This window comes from Gymnoscopelus braueri (assembly GCF_963280865.1).
Source record: "Gymnoscopelus braueri genome assembly, chromosome: 12".
Lineage (NCBI taxonomy): Eukaryota > Metazoa > Chordata > Actinopteri > Myctophiformes > Myctophidae > Gymnoscopelus > Gymnoscopelus braueri.
In genome coordinates this window covers 31,035,035-31,057,184 of record NC_137614.1, presented here as the reverse complement: position 1 = coordinate 31,057,184, position 22,150 = coordinate 31,035,035, and the positions used below count along the sequence as shown (strand labels likewise).

At 43.5% G+C, this 22,150-nt stretch overlaps 1 protein-coding gene across 5 annotated transcripts; it reads left to right on the top strand.

The window, feature by feature from the left end:
- Positions 1-11,274: 11,274 nt before the first annotated feature.
- On the top strand, positions 11,275-19,625 carry LOC308096245 (BTB/POZ domain-containing protein KCTD20-like). 5 transcript variants are annotated; one of them, XM_080443605.1, is made up of 9 exons: positions 11,275-11,463; positions 12,964-13,037; positions 13,174-13,250; positions 13,939-14,095; positions 15,594-15,696; positions 15,834-15,954; positions 16,612-16,809; positions 17,434-17,544; positions 17,977-19,625. In XM_080443605.1, the coding sequence occupies exons 2-9, from the start codon at positions 13,024-13,026 to the stop codon at positions 18,282-18,284; spliced, it is 1,089 nt and encodes a 362-aa protein (XP_080299731.1). In that variant the 5' UTR covers positions 11,275-11,463; positions 12,964-13,023; the 3' UTR covers positions 18,285-19,625. The 5 variants fall into 5 exon arrangements, with proteins under 5 accessions (XP_080299731.1, XP_080299735.1, XP_080299732.1 ...); XM_080443609.1 differs by lacking the exon at positions 12,964-13,037 and having other exon boundaries at positions 13,943-14,095; XM_080443606.1 differs by lacking the exon at positions 12,964-13,037.
- Positions 19,626-22,150: the final 2,525 nt, after the last annotated feature.

Below are 22,150 nucleotides of genomic sequence, written 5' to 3'. Positions count from 1 at the left end.
TGTTTAGAAATGTGCTATATATACTGTAAATAAAGATGACTTCGCCCATGTATCCCCTGCCATAAACACATCCTTGAGGGGTGGACTGGGACAGAAATTCGGCCCTGGACTTTTTGGCCCAGACCGACTTACCACGACTGGCACACAGATGCTCAACCGACCTGCCCCATCGCATCAAGGGACATACGAACACACCACAAATAAATAACTACACAACCCTTAAATTATATAATAGTTAGCCTACAGTAGCCTACTCACTAACAATGAGAGTGTGTTGCTCTTACATGGAGGATACATTTTCTTATCCCTTAACTTCTCTGTACCCCCTTTGCGCTTTTTTGTCACCTCTATGCACATTAGCTTTTTGAATTATTTTTCTCTCACACACTGACTCACTTTCATCAACGCTGTCTCTCCACAAGGTGTGGCTGGGTCTGGGCCATGTATTCACATGAGAAACAAGTCAACGGGCCAATTACAGTTTGTGATATCTTTCTCTCTGCTCTGTGGGCCAGTGGTTAGCCCAGGATTGGCCAGTGTTACATGATATCTCTGCTCTGTGAGCTGGTAGTTAGCAAAGGACGAAAAAAAATAATATACTGTATAATTATTTAATAAATTAATAATGTCATGGCCATATATTGATCGGCCCACCAGGTATTTTCCTCTTGCTCCAGATTGCCAATCCACTCATCCACCCTGTGTGTCATACAGTACTGAAGTACACCCACTCCTGCTCAGTTCCGAGGACACCCAACCCACACCTCACCTGTGAACCCTTGTGCTACTTCTGTTGTGTTGGTAACTGCCGTTCCCGTCACTGAGCCCCCGCCGATCCCCATGCTGGAATCCCTCGTTCCCCAGCCGATGACATCGTTGACCCCACTCTGTGGTTTTGGAACAAACCAAGCAGACCAAACCGGCTGTTCTGGGAAGTCCTTGTGCATGGTAAACGTCTGTGGAGAATGTCTGAAGAGTGAAAACTGACTGTGGAAAATAGACAGACTAATAAGCAAATGGCAGGTGTGGGAATTTGCCAAATCAAGCTTAGGTTGCCATGGCAATCAATTGGCTTATTTCGGCCACGGCCAGAGCCTTTTCTGGCGGTTCTGGCAAACCGCCTATCCGACCGACGCCGGCCTTGGCTCTCCCTCTGGTCGTCTGCAACGCGTGTGCCGAATGTTATGTAAGTCCGTCGAACGGTCCTCGTTCTCCAGATATGTGGATTACGTACGTACATATACATTCAGAGATTCGGTGCATTTATTGTAAGTATTAAAATACCTGAGGGCCTGTCATACTGTACCTTTTGGACCATATAAGTAGGTAAGTAGGTCGGTAGAGCCTTATTGTCGGTATCAGCCGATAGCGCGGGAGTCTGTCCCCGTTATAATGCGCTAGACGCCTGGGAGATGGATTGCTGAGGTAGAGCGCCACACCTACCATCAGCTCCCAGTACTTGCCGCACAACTTGCCACACCCAAGCCGTGCTACTCATACACTGAGTTGGCGGTGCCCGGGATCGAACCAAGGGCCCTGCTTCCGCCTTTGAAATTGAGTCTAGAAGTGACAGTTCATATGAATGGCCTGTACTTTGGCTCTTTTACCCCTGCTGGTGTCAGAAGAAATAACTCTCAATGTAAGCGGATGGGTTTTTGCCAAACTTTAAACTTTTTAAACATTGTCATAAATACTATATGCTTCCAGTCGCTAGTTTAAAGTCTTCTTTCAATCACCATGATATGCGTTTTGGTAAATTATGGTCCCATTTATTTTAAAATGTATGATAAAGTAGGATATGCTGTAGGAGGGGCGTGGCAACCTTGTGGTGATTTGATTGACAAGCTACACAACCAATAGCATTCATTCCCCACCCCCGCTCTAATCCCAACCAATAGCATTCATTTCCGTGTGCATAGGATATGACGAGATATAGGAAGATGGCGGATTTGAAATTGCTGAAGAATAGGCTTCATTTACGGTCTGTAGAGTCTATTGGCCTAACTTTGTCCATTTCTTTTTAAAGTCTATGGATCGAACCCATGACCTTGTGGACCAAAGGCGAGAGCTCTACCGACTGAGCTCCCCGGACACATACTGTAACATATTATGGACCATAACAACGTCAATAACGAATCCATCGAATCCATCGCATTACAACAGTTTTATTTAACTATAGTGCGATATCAATTGTTTGTTTATTTGCAGTTTAGACAAATGGCAAATAGCTACTCAAGGTGTACTGTGAACAAAATAAAAATAATTCAGACTTTTTTTAGACTTTTTTCACAAGCATGCACTGCATTCCTATTATATTTATAGACCAATAAAAATATGACACAGACACCTTAAAGATGCTTATATTACCAAGGCAATTGGGAAGCTTTGCAAGAGAAGTACTGGTGAAGGACACAGTAGGTGCGCAATTAGTCACTGACAAACAAAACTGTACAGTCATTGTCTGTCTCTATGGGTCTTTTGAAATGACCGTACAAATCTGACTCAGACGGCTTGTTAACAACCGTTATTGATTGTGAATAGAGCAAGAAGGCGATTTGAATGTTACAATGACATGGCTGTGTATAAGAACCCAGTCATTTACATGATGAGAGAAGTCCATTTTTATGTTGTTTCAGCTAAGCTATCTGTGCTAAATAATAACATCATAATAATGAATGAATAACGTTAATTCGAACATTACACGTGTCCATATGCGTGCAAGTGCTATGTAAAATCTCCTTGACTATTTGGTGTTGTCATACTCACAGTCCCATCCCATAGTCTGCAGGTACACCGTAACCATGACAACACAGGCCATGACCTTAACGTGACAACAGATCCAGGCTGAACTGCAATCTCTGGCGTTGACACAATAAACAGCTTACATTTTGGGAAATGAAAAATCGGGCGTCGTCGTTTTTTGCATATGCTAATAGTCAATGTCTGTGTGCAAGTTGAGATCAATTGCTCAACCCACTGAGGAGAAGCATGTGGGACAGACAGTCTTTCCGTGTGACTGACTGACTGACTGACAGACAGAGGTTTGGTTAATTTATTAATATACTATACCCGGCGATGTGCGCAGCCAAACTATATGCAGGCTGTTGGGTTATGCGCTCGACGCTCGTATACATAGTTTACGTTTTGGACAGTGATTTAATCCTGTGTGTGTGTGTGTGTGTGTGTGTGTGTGTGTGTGTGAATGACAGAAAAAAAATGTCTTATGACGGTCGGGGGTCCCCGTGGCGGCCAGGGGTCCACGGGACAAGTTTTTCACTTGTAGATCTTTGATTTTAGAAATTAGAAAATGATTCTAAGTGTTTCAGCAAATCTACCTAGTTACAATTCTGCCCAATGATATTTTCTCAAAAGACCAAGCACAGCTTGGTGTAAACACGCCCACTTGTGACGGCACTTGGTGTGAACACGCCGATTGGTGTGAACACGCCCATGTTCCAGCGCCATCTCTGCCTGCAGTTACCCATGTCTCCTTTTCCATTTCAGGATCAGTAAATCTGTGCTTGACCTCATGGTCTACTGGGGAAGATGTGCACAAGTATTCAACCTGGCTTGACAAAGTCTGTCTCGACAAAGTTGCTCCTTCTCAGCCTGGATTGGCGTTGGGAAAGTGAAAAACGGGCTCCCTCATGGTGTGCATATGCTAATTGGTCCATGGGCCAGACCAGAAGTCAGGGACACGAAAGGTGGCAAAATCTCTTTGGCACCATTTTGTTTGTAGGGTCCATAAGTACTTTGAAACATGATAGCCTTTTCAAATGAGTAGCTTTAATACTTTTTTAAGATATAAATTTTTTGGCCATTATCTCCCTACATTATCTGCACAGTAGTCCTGTACCTGGCCTATAGACCCGTTCGCAATTTGGTGGTAGGAGAATTTCTCACTTGAACAATGGGTACCTAGACATGAAAAATCACAGAGGTGCTCGTCCACCATAGTGCCACGAATGGCGCAATGGCCAAATCAAATATGGCTGCCATCGGCTATGATGAAAATCCAACTTCTTTGTTTCTGAGTGTATATGTCACAGGGAAATTGGCATTCCAGGGAAATTGAAAGAGGAGCGCTCGCTTTTAGGCGGGGCTTTTTGAGACAGGTTTTTTTACGCGAGGCTCGCGAGGACCGGCCGAAGGTCTGCTAGTCAAATCAGCGCCGTCCGAGTTGTGAACCGATAGGGGGAGAATAGATCTTTTCATGGGTTACAGTCTATGGTTACTACCAGTGTCCACGACGACACACATGTGTGCGCATGCACACACGCATGCACACATGCGTGTGCATGTGTGCATGCGCACACATGCACACGCACACACACATGCACATGCGTGTGTGCGTCCCATAGGCTTGCATTCATTGCCCTCTAGTGTTGGTTATACAGAATTTCCTGGGTGGGTGGTAAAAACAAGCGCTCCTTTTTCATTTCCCTGGAATGCCAATTTCCCTGTAACATAATACACATGCAATACCTCCATTTTGACTAATTGTGGGGTGGGGAATTCCTTTCTGATATTGTTATGACCACTTTGGGTGATGTTGACCTTGAAAGGTCCTTGGCCATAACTTGGCCATTGTTAGGACTAAAACAGGTGCAATAAGACTAATTCAACTAATTCTAACATTTATAATTCCTTTCTGATATTGTTTTGACCATTAAGGAGCATCTTGTCATTGAAATATCAAAGTCAATGTCATTTTTCAATAACTCAGTTGCTCAATAATTGTGTTCTTCACAATCACTTTCATTGTATTTTTTTTTCAATAATGATTTGTTTTATTTATAACAAAAGACATACACATGAGACATATAACAATTATAAATATCCCCTTTAACTTTTATTTTAATTTGGAAATGAGCAAATAAGAGTGTTATAGCCCTACAAAATGAAATACAAATAAAATCATAACACAAAATCAAATAACAATTCCTCTCAAAGTGCACCATACAGTATGTGTGCATGCAGGTTAGTGTGATGGATTTTTACAGGGTGGATTTTAAAAAATTCGGCGAGTGTTACACTTGCCTGAACACTTGCATACTGTGAGCAGACTTGATGGTAAGGCCTTCAGACACTTTGATGGCAGGAGTGTACCAAAGTGCTCCTCCCATCCATGTTCCATTGGTGCTAGTCTTGCCTCAGGTTCCTTGGCTGTCGCAACAGGTGGCAAGCCCTATGCACCAGAAGGGCACCTTGTTGAATGTGGCCTCTGATCACACTACTTGTGGGAGGGAGAGTATCAATTCCAGCACTGGCACTGGTATAGTTTTCTACCCTGAGGTCATCAAATGTCTTAGCTGTTGTACTTGAATTGGCCCTGCCCAGACTCGCACCAAGTACTTCTCTGTCAACGCTGTGCCTTGTTCGGTCAAGGTGTCTGCCTCTCCAAGGTTTGTCAGATATTGTACTGGGTCAGAAGCCATAGCTGCATGTTTAGTCCCCACCTTACTCATGCAGTCATCTCCAGTCAGGATACGTGCCTTGATCACTGCCTTGGCTAGTGGTGCTCCAAGATGAGAGACTGCTTGATGCAGTGGGAGGATGCACCGCTTCTCACCAGTGCCATACTGCTGCCAGATCTCCTTCATCCCCAGTGCTTGGAAGTATGGGGTGTATAGCAGTAATGCAAAGGTGTGTGTGTCATTGGAGACTATGACAACTCTCTTGCACTGTTTCCCACTCCACATGCACCACCAGCCTGGTGTCAGCCTCAGCACCAATGGCCGTCCTGGAACTTATGGCCTGCAAGTGTGTAGGCCTACGGACGTGCAAGCTTCCAGACTGTTCCTGCCTTGCCAACAAATTAAAGTGCACAGAAATGTGCAAGCTACAAACCTGCAGCAATCAGAAATAAGAGGAGGAAGATGAAGTGGACCTGATTGATTATGATGATGATAATGATGACGATGACGAATACTGAAGAATTGATATTGGTATGACAGTTATGATGATGTTCATTGATTAAAGTGAATGAAAGAGAGAGATTTTTTTTCTCTGTATGACATGTCCTCTATTAAAAAAAAGTGTTGCGCTTTCTTCATTATTTGAATATACGGTTGCTGTCTTTGAAGACTGATAAGATAACTCTGTGACTAGCTACCACTTGGGGAAGGCTATCATGATTAAATATAATCTAGGGATATAGACCTATTCAAAAATACAAAACTAGAATTAGCAAATGTTGCACTTGAGTGACCCCGATTAGTGAAAATGCTGTTCACATCGTATCACAACGTGAGGTGTTGTGAGATTGTAGACATGCCATTTGCTGAATGTTCGCCCCATGCAATAGGCATGCTAGGGTTCATGTGGTTAAATAAGTGAATGAAAGAGATTGAATAATAGTTAGACAATTTTTTCATTCTTTGGAACTATGGTTGGTGTCATCAGGCTGATAACTGGGACTAAGCTACTACTTGTACTTGCGGAACGTGTGTGTGTGTGTGTCCCACTCCACATGCACCACCAGCCTGGTGTCAGCCTCAGCACCAATGGCCGTCCTGGAACTTATGGCCTGCAAGTGTGTAGGCCTACGGACGTGCAAGCTTCCAGACTGTTCCTGCCTTGCCAACAAATTAAAGTGCACAGAAATGTGCAAGCTACAAACCTGCAGCAATCAGAAATAAGAGGAGGAAGATGAAGTGGACCTGATTGATTATGATGATGATAATGATGACGATGACGAATACTGAAGAATTGATATTGGTATGACAGTTATGATGATGTTCATTGATTAAAGTGAATGAAAGAGAGAGATTTTTTTTCTCTGTATGACATGTCCTCTATTAAAAAAAAGTGTTGCGCTTTCTTCATTATTTGAATATACGGTTGCTGTCTTTGAACTAAGCGCTCTGTCTTCAATCTACCTGGTTCTCCATTCACCCTGTGACATATACACTACACTATTATACAGAATGTCATACAATCAGCTTTCAGGTTACTGGTATGAAGAGAGAATTTTTTTTTATATATATATATATATATGTCACAGGGAAATTGGCAGTCCAGGGAAATTGACAGGGGAGCGCTAGTTTTATAGGCGCGGGGCGGTGCTGCGAGGCGGGGCTTTGATGCGAGGACGACGACCACAACAACAATATAACAACCAGGAAGCTACGCTAGGGGAACGCTGAAAATAAAATGGATAATATGAGAGAAATACTCAAGTAAAGTACGAATACCTCAAAATTGTACTTGAGTAAATCTACTTTGTTACTTTACACCACTAGTACAAAGCTCAGTGGCGCACTTCGATAATCATTGGACTCCCCACCCACTACCACTGGGAGCTGGGGTTTGACTCCCGCTCGGGACATTACTTTTTCAAACAACCGCGGACTACTTTTTTTTCGCTGATAAAGTATAGTTTTGGACCATGACGGAGGCGCGCCGACTTAGCAGACCTTGAGGCCGAGGAGTCGCGCCCGAGCGCCTCCAGGCGCGAGTGCCCGCGACGACCGGCCGATGGTCTGCTAGTCGACTTAAGCGCCGTCCGAGTTATGTACCGATAGGCACAGAATCGTAAATGATGTTGTGACCGACCGACCGACCGACCGACCGACCGACCGACCGACCGTGAGGTTTCTTTAATTATATGTAGGATAATAATATAATTGATTTTGATTGATTGAATACTTTATTAAACAAGCTGCGTGCTTAACTGAGTCTTCCAGTTTAGACCTTGTATTGTGAATTTTGTACTTCCATGTACTGTGATTCTCATGTCTTACTAAATAAAAGTAGCCTACATTGATTGATTGATTGATGTAGTTTATTTAGTAAGACATGAGAATAGTACATGACAGTACATAACAGTACATGGAAGTACAAATTCACAATACAAGGTCTACTAAACTGGAACTCTCATTAAGCACTAAGCTTGTTTAAGATGAGAACCCCATGCACACAAATCATGATGTCATAAGAGGCAGACAGATATATATGTTACAGGGTGAATGGAGAACCAGGTAGATTGAAGAAGGCGCGTTCGTTTTTACCACCCACCCAGCAATTCTGTAGAAGCAACACTAGAGGGAGCCACAAGCCAGGCTTGTGCACAAACATATGGCTGCGACCACACACACACACACACACACACACACACACGCACACACGCACACACACACACACACACAAGCGCACACGCTCATGCTTTTTTTTGGTTTATTGAAAGCAGGACTGTTAAGATACTTTTATTGTGTTCTGGCTTTTGTTTTACTTTCTCCCTCACACACACACACACACACACACACACACACACACACACACACACACACACACACACACACACACACACACACACACACATTTTACCATTTACACACACACACACACAGTGATCCATGAAAAGAACTATTCTGTCCCTATCGGTTTACAACTCAAACGGCGCTGAGTCGACTAGTAGAGCATCGGCCGGTCAGCGCGGGCACTCGCGCCTGGAGGCGCGAGGGCGCGCTTCCTCGGCCTCAAGCTCCACTAAGTCGGCGCGCCTCCGTCGAGGACAAGCGTGTGCACGCGTGTTCAGCGTTCCCCTAGCGTAGCTTCCTGGTTGCTATGTGGGGGGGAACAACAAAAGACAGGTCCGCGTCGTCACATCAAAGCCCCGCCTCTCCGCGTTCTCCTTCTCCTCCTCCTCGGAGGAGAAGGAGGACGGTTTATTTCGCGAGGAGGAGCTCGCCTCACGTAATAAACCCCCGCCTCGCAGCGCCGCGTCCTCCTTCTCCTCCTCCTCCTCGCGAGCCTCGCTAATAAACCCTATCTCGAAAAGCCCCACCTTGCCCCGAAGCCCCGTGCCTAAAAACGAGCGCTCTGTCTTCAATCTACCTGGTTCTCCATTCACCCTGTGACATATACACTACACTATTATACAGAATGTCATACAATCAGCTTTCAGGTTACTGGTATGAAGAGAGAAAAATTTTTTATATATATATATATATATGTCACAGGGAAATTGGCAGTCCAGGGAAATTGACAGGGGAGCGCTAGTTTTATAGGCGCGGGGCGGTGCTGCGAGGCGGGGCTTTGATGCGAGGACGACGACCACAACAACAATATAACAACCAGGAAGCTACGCTAGGGGAACGCTGAAAATAAAATGGATAATATGAGAGAAATACTCAAGTAAAGTACGAATACCTCAAAATTGTACTTGAGTAAATCTACTTTGTTACTTTACACCACTAGTACAAAGCTCAGTGGCGCACTTCGATAATCATTGGACTCCCCACCCACTACCACTGGGAGCTGGGGTTTGACTCCCGCTCGGGACATTACTTTTTCAAACAACCGCGGACTACTTTTTTTTCGCTGATAAAGTATAGTTTTGGACCATGACGGAGGCGCGCCGACTTAGCAGACCTTGAGGCCGAGGAGTCGCGCCCGAGCGCCTCCAGGCGCGAGTGCCCGCGACGACCGGCCGATGGTCTGCTAGTCGACTTAAGCGCCGTCCGAGTTATGTACCGATAGGCACAGAATCGTAAATGATGTTGTGACCGACCGACCGACCGACCGACCGACCGACCGACCGACCGACCGACCGACCGACCGACCGTGAGGTTTCTTTAATTATATGTAGGATAATAATATAATTGATTTTGATTGATTGAATACTTTATTAAACAAGCTGCGTGCTTAACTGAGTCTTCCAGTTTAGACCTTGTATTGTGAATTTTGTACTTCCATGTACTGTGATTCTCATGTCTTACTAAATAAAAGTAGCCTACATTGATTGATTGATTGATGTAGTTTATTTAGTAAGACATGAGAATAGTACATGACAGTACATAACAGTACATGGAAGTACAAATTCACAATACAAGGTCTACTAAACTGGAACTCTCATTAAGCACTAAGCTTGTTTAAGATGAGAACCCCATGCACACAAATCATGATGTCATAAGAGGCAGACAGATATATATGTTACAGGGTGAATGGAGAACCAGGTAGATTGAAGAAGGCGCGTTCGTTTTTACCACCCACCCAGCAATTCTGTAGAAGCAACACTAGAGGGAGCCACAAGCCAGGCTTGTGCACAAACATATGGCTGCGACCACACACACACACACACACACACACACACACGCACACACGCACACACACACACACACACAAGCGCACACGCTCATGCTTTTTTTTGGTTTATTGAAAGCAGGACTGTTAAGATACTTTTATTGTGTTCTGGCTTTTGTTTTACTTTCTCCCTCACACACACACACACACACACACACACACACACACACACACACACACACACACATTTTACCATTTACACACACACACACACAGTGATCCATGAAAAGAACTATTCTGTCCCTATCGGTTTACAACTCAAACGGCGCTGAGTCGACTAGTAGAGCATCGGCCGGTCAGCGCGGGCACTCGCGCCTGGAGGCGCGAGGGCGCGCTTCCTCGGCCTCAAGCTCCACTAAGTCGGCGCGCCTCCGTCGAGGACAAGCGTGTGCACGCGTGTTCAGCGTTCCCCTAGCGTAGCTTCCTGGTTGCTATGTGGGGGGGAACAACAAAAGACAGGTCCGCGTCGTCACATCAAAGCCCCGCCTCTCCGCGTTCCTCCTGCTAATAAAAAAAGTTATACTATGATTTTTGCATGCTATGCTGCTACGTTGTTAAAAAGTTTAAAGTAAAAAGAAAAACTGTTATGGTATTGGAAACGTTTTATTTTGAAACACTTGACCGGAAATGTGTTTCATTCTGGGTGACTCATGGGGTGACTTGACATATCAGGAGCAGTGTTGCCATGTTGGCTTTTTATAAGCGATTTTGGGCTTCTTTTTCTGTGAAGTTGCTTGTAAATATTTGCCCCCCCCCCTTCCCCTTCAGTTTCCCCCGGAATGTCACCAGTAAAGCCCGTATTTCTCATGTACAAATGCAAAATATAAGGTGCTAACCCGCTTGCCCCAAATGTTAACTAGGTGTATGGAGTATTTGTTTAATGTATTGGTCCGGGACGGGATTAAAACACTTCTTTATTGAAAAATATGTACATTGCACAAATACTCCGGACACCTAGTTAACATTTGAGGCAAGCGGGTAAGCACCTTATATTTTGGATCTGTACATGTTCGGAGAAATACGGGCTGGTGGTCGCTAAGACTCTCGCAGATATAAAAATGTCAAAATCGATAAAATACATCTACGAGAGTCTTGATCTAAGGCTAGCCTAGTTGCTTCTTTTGGGCTTGTTTTCCTAGACCTGGTTGCTTATATCTCTCACAGAATATGGCAACACTGATCAGGAGGCGCAAGCACAGTGCGCAAAGGTGAGCTTTATGAAGAAACACACATAAAGACACATGACACACCGGGACCGAACCCCGATGAGGTGGACCGTCTGAAACACACTCTGGACCCCCGAACCGATCCGATCCGAACCGAACCGGGCCATGCGCGTCTCTGTCGCAGTGGTAGCAGCGAGAGCATGAAACTGACGTGAGTTTTTGGCCGTTTTTCTTTTACATTCAACATGTAGCATCTGATCCAACTTGTCCTCGTTCAGATTATATGTGTTATTGTGTGGTTAGCCTAATAATGCAGCTGCCTGCAGCAGCACTGCCTCTGAACATCTGTATTGGAGACAAGATGACAAGATGTGTAATACAAAGCAACCACTGCATGACAGCTGTATGTGTTTGTGTGTACGTAGAAATCAGCTAATTCATTCTTCATAGGCCTTACAGTATACCTGCACCGCACATTCTGCAATGCTGATGTCATTAAAATGTCACAGCAGCTGCTACATTTGAATTGATACCATGGCAGCCTGCAGATCGTGTAATAACAGCTCAGTTACTGCTATCCATCCATACTGTACTTCTTGATGATTCATGGATTTATAGTGTATAACAGGAAGTCGGCTTGTGTTGGAAAATGGTTTATTCAAGACATTTTTAATACAACTCTGCGGTTTATATTTGTGGTTAATAATCAGTATCGTAGTCTTTGTTATGGTGAATTAGCCTACTATTCGGAATGATGACACATGTCATGCCACGTTGATGATGTTTGAGAGTAGCAAAGGCCATCAAGAGCATATAGGCTATTTGTGCTTATTTATATTTTATTAATTCTTTTATTTGAATTCTAGATGTAGAATTCTGTTCTTCTATATTGGGCTACAGTAATTTACAGTATGTATTGTGTGTTATATGTATTGTCAATGTATTGGTTTGGACATGCATTTATACTTTGTTGTTGCAGCAAATCATTTGTCCTCTCTGACATGCTATTTAATGGATAGCCTTGCCTATTTAGTGCATATTTTACATTGCATATTTTCAGTGCAAGTGTAGCCATTATCAGTATGACGTGACCAGAACTAGCTGAACCCATAACTCCTAATGTGAGCTCCACACTACTATGTTGCATTTTCATAGAAGAATTTAGCTTTTATTCTTGAACAAAACCGAGATGAATCATTTACCAGGTATATTTACAAATGGCATAGTAGTCTGCTTCTGGACCCGAACATATCCTTACAGGACCTAGGATGAATCCTGCTGGTGCCTTCCTCCTGTGGCTTACACACTATATGCTCTCCCAGCCAGCTTTGTGTCTGCCGTCTGTCTAAATGAAGAAGAACAATAAAGGCCCTTTACCTCTTGGTTCCTTTTACACCATCATTGGACGTGACGTTTCGAGCCTACCGGCTCTTCATCAGGTCTGATGAAGAGCCGGTAGGCTCGAAACGTCACGTCCAATGATGGTGTAAAGGAACCGGCTCTTCATCAGGTCTGATGAAGAGCCGGTAGGCTCGAAACGTCACGTCCAATGATGGTGTAAAGGAACCAATACATTTTAAAGCTTTGAAGCATGACCCAGTGTGCAGACTTTATTCTTTTTGGATTCTGACCTCATCCCAGTACCTGTTTTTTAGTGAGTGGATGTGCGTGCCTTATTGTTTGTTTCTGTGTTTTTATTTATCTCCCTTAGGAGAATGTTGTCTTGGAGTAACAAACTAAAAAGCTGCAGACAGACAGTGTATATGGTGGCATGTGCAAGTTGAGGTAGTCCCAGTCATTCATCACACATCATTTAGTCGATTATAAATCAATAGGATAATTGAAAATAGTGGATAGTTGCAGGCTGCAGCCCTACTGCAGAACTTCTCAACACTGATGATGTTTTTTTCTTACATTCCAGATCTCAGAAGGCCCAGTGCTGTGCTGATCTGAAAGTATCCAGATCCACTTGTAGAAGACAGGAGGACAAGCCAACAGGTTTTCTTTCTCTCTCTTTCCCTTTAAAAAACAGCTATTTGAGATTTACTGCTTAATGTTAATCTAACTGATGATTTCTCTTCAGTTTAGCTGATGTCTGTGCCAATAGAGATGTCAACGTTTTGTAAAGGAATCATTAATCCATATGGTGCTGTGTCTATTCACCTGTTTCCTAGGCTTTCCACTTTCTGTGTGTTTTCCACTTCCTGTCGATTTGATCCAATGAAATCCAATGAAACTGGTCAGATGACTAATGATATCCAATGAAATCAGACAGGAAGTGGAAAACACACAGCCTAGGAAACAGGTGAATAGCCCTGGGACAGAGCTACGTTTGAGGAGGTGACATATAGTGGGGTCCGGGTACCCCCAGGGGTCCTTGATGGGGATCCAGCGGGTCCCCAGCTCAATGATTGAAGCAAATGGACCCATATGGGTCTGTAACTCCAAGAGCGTAGAAATGGTCCCCTTACAGGTCCATTTGGTTCCATTTCTACACTCTTGGAGTTAAATTAACACTGAGGATTTTAGAGTGTGATTGGGGTCCCAGACTAGAGATTAAAAAAGTAATATTAAATGGGGGTCCGTGGCCTAGTGCTTATCGAACTGGGTGTCCTTGAAATCTAAAAGGTTGAGAACCACAGACATACAGTATAAGTGGCTGGATGTTGTCTCCTGTGTCCAAGAGGTAGGTGGAGAAGCAAAGAGATGAGTGGACTGAAGGAGAGGAGACAAAGCCCTGGATCCGGCACCAACCATGAGAGGGTCACACTGGTGGTGGACAGCAGGCATTTTGTAGTGGATCCTGCCACCTTCACCGCACATCCAGACACCATGCTGGGAAGGTACTTTTCAGGACAACATACTGTAATCATTAACCAGGTTATTAATTGACTTCATTGTCTCTGCCACCGGACGGCTGAAGGCCGGAGACTATGTTTTCGCCCCTGTCCGTCCGTGTGTGTGTCTGTCCGTGTGTCCATCTATGAACAGCTAATCTCCAGCACCGTTGGACAGATCGGCGTGAACCTTTGCACGCACACTCCCTGGAGGCCAAGGAAGAACCTCTGCCCCATACACATCGTTCTGTTATAGGCCGTATATAAACTTTTTTGTTTTTATATTACTCTTACAGATTTTGTCCAAACCTCTCGTACATCGGTACACATTATCTCTATAGTCATGTGATCAAGATGTATCTGTCTAATTTTTCATATTCGATCCTGATTGGCTACGATTGGCTTCCAAAGTTTGCGGGAGTGGCCTGTTTTGCACAAAATGCCACAAATTATGAACGCAGCGGCCTGATTGCTGTGAACCTTTGCACGCACATTCACAGTAGGCCAAGGGAGAACCGGCACCCCATATTTTTCACATCGGCCTCATGGTGGCGCTAAAACAGCCCACTTCACGTTTTGGCCTATCACTCGTGAACCATAGGTTGTGCAACCAAAACCTTTTCCCTGGATTACTTGGATCTTCACTCTCCTCCATACAGGCCCCGGCCATTTGTGCCAGATTACATTTTCAGTTATTTTAGCGTTTTCTTCAAAACACACTTTTTGCTAATACTATCCCTATCTCTGTGGTCATGTGATCAAGATGTATACGTCTACTTTTTCAGCTCCCATTCCAATTGGCTATTACTGCCTTCCAAAGTTTGCGGCCCTGGGTAGGCAACGCAGCCTGGCGGAGAACTTTTCTAGTATTTACATGTTTTCAAGAAGTGAAGCTCTGTCTCCACCACTGCTTGACTGCAGTGAGAGCACAGCCTGTCCTCTCTATTCAGCTAAGTTTGCTGACCTTTCTCGATGTCCAGGCTGTGCACTCTGTGTCTGTACATTGTTACGATTTTTCTCAGTCTATTTAGAGCCAGAGATCAAGTGTACCAAGCGTTTTTGTTGTTTTGATCAAATGGGTTTCATAATTTTGTTTTTGTTGATTCGATTGATAATGTGGTTGGGTTGGATTTGTCAAGAAATTATATCCTGATTATTAGTAGTGTTAGGAGGGTTTAATGCTAGTCTGTTAGTCATCAGGAACAGTTGACTGAGGAGACTCTATTCTATGTTGATCCTTTGGTTTTTGAGGGTTAGGATTAGGATAGGATTCGGGGTCACTCATTTTAGGTACTCTCTTTCCCTTTTCCCTCTCGCCCTTTCACTGGGTTGTGTCAATTGGTGTAACCAGTATTTCTTCATAATAATATGATGAATATACAGGAAAACTGTATTTCTTTTGTTTTTAAGATTAGAAAAGGTTTTCTCAGCATTATGTCCCGCTCAATGTAACAAAAACTGCCAAAAAAAATACATCTACAGATAAAAGCGATTGTTGTTGCAGAATGTTTGGGCCGGCCAGGCAGCACAACTTCACCAGGCCCAATGTGAAAGGAGAATATGAACTGGCTGAGGGCATCAGCGCCAACATCTTTCAGGTTATACTGGTGAGTCTCCCCCCTCTCTCTCTCTCTCCATCTATCTCTCCCCTCCCTCCCTCTCCTCTCTCCCCTCTCTCTCTATCCTCTCTCTCTCTTATCAATAACACTTGTATGTTTAATGATTCTGCTCTCTTGTGTGTCAGAACTTCTACCAGACAGGTGTGATGAAGTGTCCAGATGGCATCTCGGTGGCGGAGCTCAGAGAGGCCTGTGATTACCTCTGTATCAACTTCAACGCCAGCACAGTCAAATGTCGCGACCTCAGTCAGTATTCTCAACGTCACCTCTGTCTTCACTACAAGCCCTTTTTACGCCACTGATCAAAATAAAAAAAATCTCGAGTTGTTTAGTATTCCAATTCTCAATTGTGACTTATATCTAATTTTTTCCCCCTTTCAATTGTCTGAGGTACAAAGTCACAATCATGAGAAAACAATGGTTAAAAATGTCCTTGTGATCACCTATAATCTCTTAGATTCCATTGTTTTTATTACATGTAGTTGAATGTTAATTTCTGTATTTGTTATGTTTGTATTTTATTTATTGTTTTCTGTTTGGGGGCTACGGATAGAAATGAACTCCTTGGTAAAATCCGGTATGTTTACATAAAACACAGATGATTCATTTCGCGTTCATGTCCCTTCCAAATAAACCACTAAAGTAAAGTAAGAAAAACAATTGAATCATGTGGATCGCAGGTTCTACATGTGGATCTGGGACTTCATGTGGCCAGCAGTGTTGGCCACATGAAGTCCAACACTGCTGGACACTGCTTTGATCCATTGAAATTTGGAACACCGATTCCTTTTTCCATTTCTTGAAAAGTCACAGTTTTGGACATACAAGGTCATCAACGATTCCAAGTCTCCGTTCAAACTGAATGACTTATTGTTGAGCTAACCCTTTGTTCTCCTGTTCCAGGTGCCCTGCTTCACGAGCTGTCCAACGATGGCGCGCGGAGGCAGTTCGAAGGCTTCCTGGAGGAGCTGGTGATGCCAGCCATGGTGGCGTGTGCCCAGGGAGGCGAGAGAGAGTGTCACATCGTGGTGTTGGCTGAGGATGACATCGTCGACTGGGACGAGGAGCACCCTCCTCCCATGGGGGAGGAGTACTCCCAGAGTACGCACCGCCAGTCACTCTGTCCAGACCCCTTTTTGTGTTGCATCTTAATGTCTCCTTTGTGTCACTGACTGAATGTAGCAAATTGTGCAGTGGTGGACTAAGTATTCAACCCCCAGTTTACTTGAGTCAAAGTATAGATCCTTCTGCTCAAATATTACCCCGCTAAGAAGTGAAAGTTGCTATGTCAAGTTTGTACTTGAATTAAACTACTGGAGTTTAAAGTGTTCAAAAGTACATGCTTTTAAAAATACTTAAGTATTCAACGGTAGAAATAACAAGGTACATGTTCTTTTTAATATAGATGCATTGCTGTATTGAAATGTAAAAATAGGGAAAAGATTTTCCAGAATTCTTCAATGCTATAATTATTTTTAGATAATAATAAAACGTGTTGCATCGTGACACGCGAGCTTGTAAATCTGCTATTTTCTCTGTATGTTTCCCTTCCTAGAAATGTAGTAGAGTCAAAAGTACAATATTTGTCTTTGAAATGTAGTGGAGTGAAAGTCAAGCATTCATAAATACAAATACTCAAGTAAAAGTAAAAATGTTACTTAAGTACAGTACTCGGGTAAATGAACGTTGTTACTGTCCACCACTGAAATTGTGTTTCTTTTCCAGTCCTGTACAGTTCCAAGCTGTATCGTTTCTTCAAGTACATCGAGAACAGAGACGTGGCCAAAGCCCTACTGAAGGAGAGAGGCCTCAAGAATATCAGGATAGGAATCGAAGGTGAGCGTTAGAACACCCCAGGGAAACAGTGCTTTTCTTTAAAAAAGGCAGTGCCACGATGTGGTACTTATTCAGTTTTTTTGTTCATGTGTCTATGGAGTTGACATTAATCCTCTGGACCACATGATGTGGTTAGAATGTAGATGCAACGTGTTGTGAGCTTGTATGAACATCGACTATTTTCAATGTGCGACACCGTCGCATGGTTCAAAAAGCATTCAACTATTCAAAACATTGTTGTGAGCTTGCAGATTGGCTATTTTCTCTATTTTTAAACACACATATTGTCTGTTGACAATGACTAAACACACAATATAGTTTTTATTTATTTTTTTTACTAAAAAAATTCTTTCTTTTTTTCAGCTCTAGTTTTTGTTATTTCATTAGTTTTAGTTAACTACAATAACCCAAGTTTTCTCCTCATATTTTCAGGATATCCCACCTGTAAAGAGAAGGTGAAGCGCCGTCCTGGCGGTAGGTCAGAGGTCATCTACAACTACGTCCAGAGGCCCTTCATCCAGCTCTCCTGGGAGAAGGAGGAAGGAAAGAGCCGCCACGTGGACTTCCAGTGCGTCCGCAGCAAAAGCGTGCCGAACCTGGCGGCGACGGGTGAACCAGGGGGCACCGCATGGGTGGGCGCCGTTGCGACGCCCCAGGTGGACGAGTTGGACAGGCTCAACGGCCCTGCCCCCTCACGCCTACCGCCCCTCCTCTCCCAGACCACAGCCAATGACAGTTGAGTCTCTTTGAGACCACGACACTGTATTACCTCTCTTAATGTCCAGTGGAATGTGCTGCTACTCCTCGCTGTGATGTCCCGAGGACGGACCGATTAGATGGTGGGATGGATGGATCGTCTGCTGACCCAAGTTGTGGGTGGTTCCCTGATTGAAAATGAGTGTTTTTGAAAGGACCGCCGGCTGTTTTTAGTAGAAGGTTTTGCACATCCTCCTAAAATGAGGGCTTGTATCGCAGAGGGGTGTCTTGAGGTTTTTACTCCTTCCGGTGAGACTGTCAGCGTTTCCAGAGGGCTATGTGTTAACGATAAAACTGACACTTTCCTCATAGTTTGGAATGACAACCCATTGTTTTGACTAGTCCTAGTGTTGAATGTCAATCTCGTAAAGTGTGGCCGGAAAATGTATTCACCCCCTTTGACTTTTTGCACATTTTTCGGGTTACAAAATTACTTCAAAATGCATTTATTTGGGATGTTTGTTATGAAATCTGCTCTATGTACTGTCAAACTGGTATATAAAGATATGCACTTTATTTGAAGTATAAAAATCCCCTTAGGTGAAAACATAGTGTATATGGTTAGCACATTTTCTCCTCCTATAATTTTACTAAATTGGACATTGGAAGAAAAGGTCCTTTAGCACACCTATGGAGACGGACAGGTGTGTCGGAGTAATGAACTTGAAGAGCAGAAAAAAGGGGAGTCCCGCACCCTGACAAAACATGTATTGATAGGGATACGTTTCGGTCGCTCTGACCTTCATTAGGCACTAAATTGGACAGAACAACATAGTGATTAACATGATGTACTTTCACGTGGTGACAGGATTATTTGCTTTTAGATATTCCCCACTGTATGAAACACCTTATAAAACTTCCTCAAAAGTAACTTTTAAGCTCTAGTGAGTGAAGTGACTTATTTTACAAACTATTAATGGGATATTTTATACTTGATGCATCTTTCTGAATATCCATCCCATTCTGAAGACCAAGATGTAGAGAGTAAAGGGGGTGAAGCCTTTTTGTAGCCACTGTGCTGGGAAAAGCTTTTCTATACAGTTAATCTATGTGCGGAATATGCAACAAATGTTTTGATGTTCTGTTATGTCGTCTCTCGTCTATGCATTCAAAATATATTCAGTGCCACTTGTTTGGTTACTGCTGTAGGCATGCAAACATCGTATATAGGCCTATGAGTGAAAACCAGTGTACTGTACATTCCATGGAAACATGACAACTGTATTGGGGTTTGGGGCACATTTGTTGTCAGATCTTGTTTAATGCATTCACAGCCTGTTAAACCTGTTGTGCGCCTTGGAAGAAATTAAAATGCATTATACTGAGCTGTCAAGTGCAATGTGTGATGTGACATTCTGCTGGAGGGTCTGTCCTAAACCACATGCTAACATAGGCCTACTACATACAACACAGTATGCTTTTTCATTTTCAGCCAACTGTTTTGTATCTACCAAGCACTATTTAATAGCTACTAAGCTTTTGGACATACTAAAAAGTAATTTGCCATACTAAATATAGATAGTATGTGATTTCGGATGCAGCCCTGAATTTAGTATGCAGCTTACATACTATGTAGTAGTATAATGTTTCTCAACGGGGGCGGTACAGCCCACCAGGGGGAGTACAGAGAAGTTTGGGGGGTGCTGGAAGGAATTTCAAGTGCTAATTTTCTTCATCCTAGACATGTTTTCATTAACAGTCAAATACTAGCCTGGTATCCAGCCTGCTTCGCTACGTTCGGCTGACTTTTTTTTCTCTCTTCGCTTCTCAGTCTGGAAAGCCTCCTATCTCCAAGGGAGGCGGGACATGCCAAAAGCTTCGAAACCTAACGTGGCTTCTGATTGGTCTGTGGTGCGGGGAACTACACTGGAACTACATATGTTACGTTGGGCAACGTCGTATGTTACGTTGGGCAACGTCGTTGCTGATTGGATGTTGTTCAAACGAATGACGAATCACAACGATCACACTGTTTTTTTGGTCCCGCCCCGCACCACAGACCAATCAGAAGCCACGTTAGGTTTCGAAGCTTTTGGCATGTCCCGCCTCCCTTGGAGATAGGAGGCTTTCCAGACTGAGAAGCGAAGAGAGAAAAAAAAGTCAGCCGAACGTAGCGAAGCAGGCTGGATACCAGGCTAGTCAAATACGGCTTGGTTTATGTATTGTGTGTAGTTGCACGTTGTTTATTGGGATGATGATGGACGATTGATTGGCTAGATTTGTAAGCGTTGACTGGGGTTTGTAGAGGATTTTAGCCTCAGTCAACAAAAAGAAAAGAAAAACACCACATGCAACCTCTTTATAATGGTATGGGTTGATACCATTTAGCTTAAATGGTTGGTACACTATGGAAATGGTCAACTGGTCAAAGGATATTTAAAGGAACTGGGTTGAGCATACATACAGGTATTGCAGAGGTGAAAACTGGCATGGTTGTGTGTGAAATAACACAAAATAGGCGGTTGGAATTCAACAATCAAATATCTAAGGCAAAAAAAGGTAACTCCGTTAAGCCAATAAAACCACCATAGATGACAGGGGAGAACCATAGGAAGCACGCAAGCACCTTAACATAGAAGACAGGGAAGTGCCATAGGAAGCACCAGACATGACAGGGAAGCACCATAGGAAGCACCATTGATGACAGGCCCTCATTGGAAACAAGTCCGCAAGGACTTTCATGAACAGACCTGTTAGACAAAGTATTTTAAATGTAATTGTGCTGTTTTAATTTTTTTGCCTAATAAAATATTCAATCAATCAATCAAACAAACAAACAGGGAAGCACCATAGGAAGCACCATAGATGACAGGGAAGCACCATAAGAAGCGTCATAGATGACAGGGAACCACTATAGGTAGACTGGTTCAGGTTAACTGACCGGGGGCCTATTACACAAAATGAGAATTAAATAAGCCTGGATTTAAGGTTTGACAAAGTCTGGTCCATACAGCCTGGTTTATTCCGTTCCATGAACGCCAAGCCAGGATGAAAAGGAGCGACTTTGTCGAGCTAGACCTTGTCAGGCCCTGAGAAGATATGGATCCCAATCAGTGATGAACACACACTGGTTCTGATTGCAAGCTTAAATCAATCACTGCCACATCAGAATCAGGGCTCTTGATGACTAAAGATTCATATTCCCGTGCAGCAGATTGTACATGTAAATGTAAAACACCCTGGTGGGATCTACCCCTCCCCACCTCACCTCGAGGTGAGCTGAGATGGGGGGTGTGGTGAGATAGGCTCAGGTGGGGTGAGATGGAGTGAGGTAGGGTGCAGTGAGAATGAGGTGAATTGTGTTGAGATGGGGTGGGGCGAGATGGGGTGGGTGGGGTTGAGATGGGGTGGTGGGTGATTTAATCTACTGATGAGACATGCTGTGACAATAACACAATCGTACACCATATTTTGGGCTGAGTTTGAGTTGCAAAGCAGAATCATAAAAATAATGTGGGGGGGGGGGGGGGGGGGGGGTTCTGATCTACTCATGATGAGACATCCTGTGACATTAACACATTGTTGTATTGTAATAAATATTGAGCTATAATGCATCTATTCTAGTATTGTCCATTATCTGCATTATTTTAAATGTTGGGGACGGGGCAGCATTTTGATTGATTTCTGCCATTTGGGGTCAAAGTGTTATTTTTTCTTTTTCTCCCTCTCATTACACGGTAGGTTCTGACATTTTTTATGTATGAGACATGCGTGTTGAGCAGAATTTACCATGTGTAATGTTTACTTTTGTTGGGTGCCAATCATGCAAGTTGAATCGTTTGTTTTTAAGCTTTGCTATCATGGTCTAAATTCACATTTGAGTAATCTAATGCATTAATACTTGTCTCAT

Excerpts from the sequence above, each read along its gene's own strand:
- LOC308096245 (XM_080443605.1), top strand. Across the intron at positions 16,810-17,433 it reads GGGGGAGGAGTACTCCCAGA|TCCTGTACAGTTCCAAGCTG; the intron begins GTACGCACCGCC and ends TTTCTTTTCCAG. Across the intron at positions 17,545-17,976 it reads TATCAGGATAGGAATCGAAG|GATATCCCACCTGTAAAGAG; the intron begins GTGAGCGTTAGA and ends TCATATTTTCAG.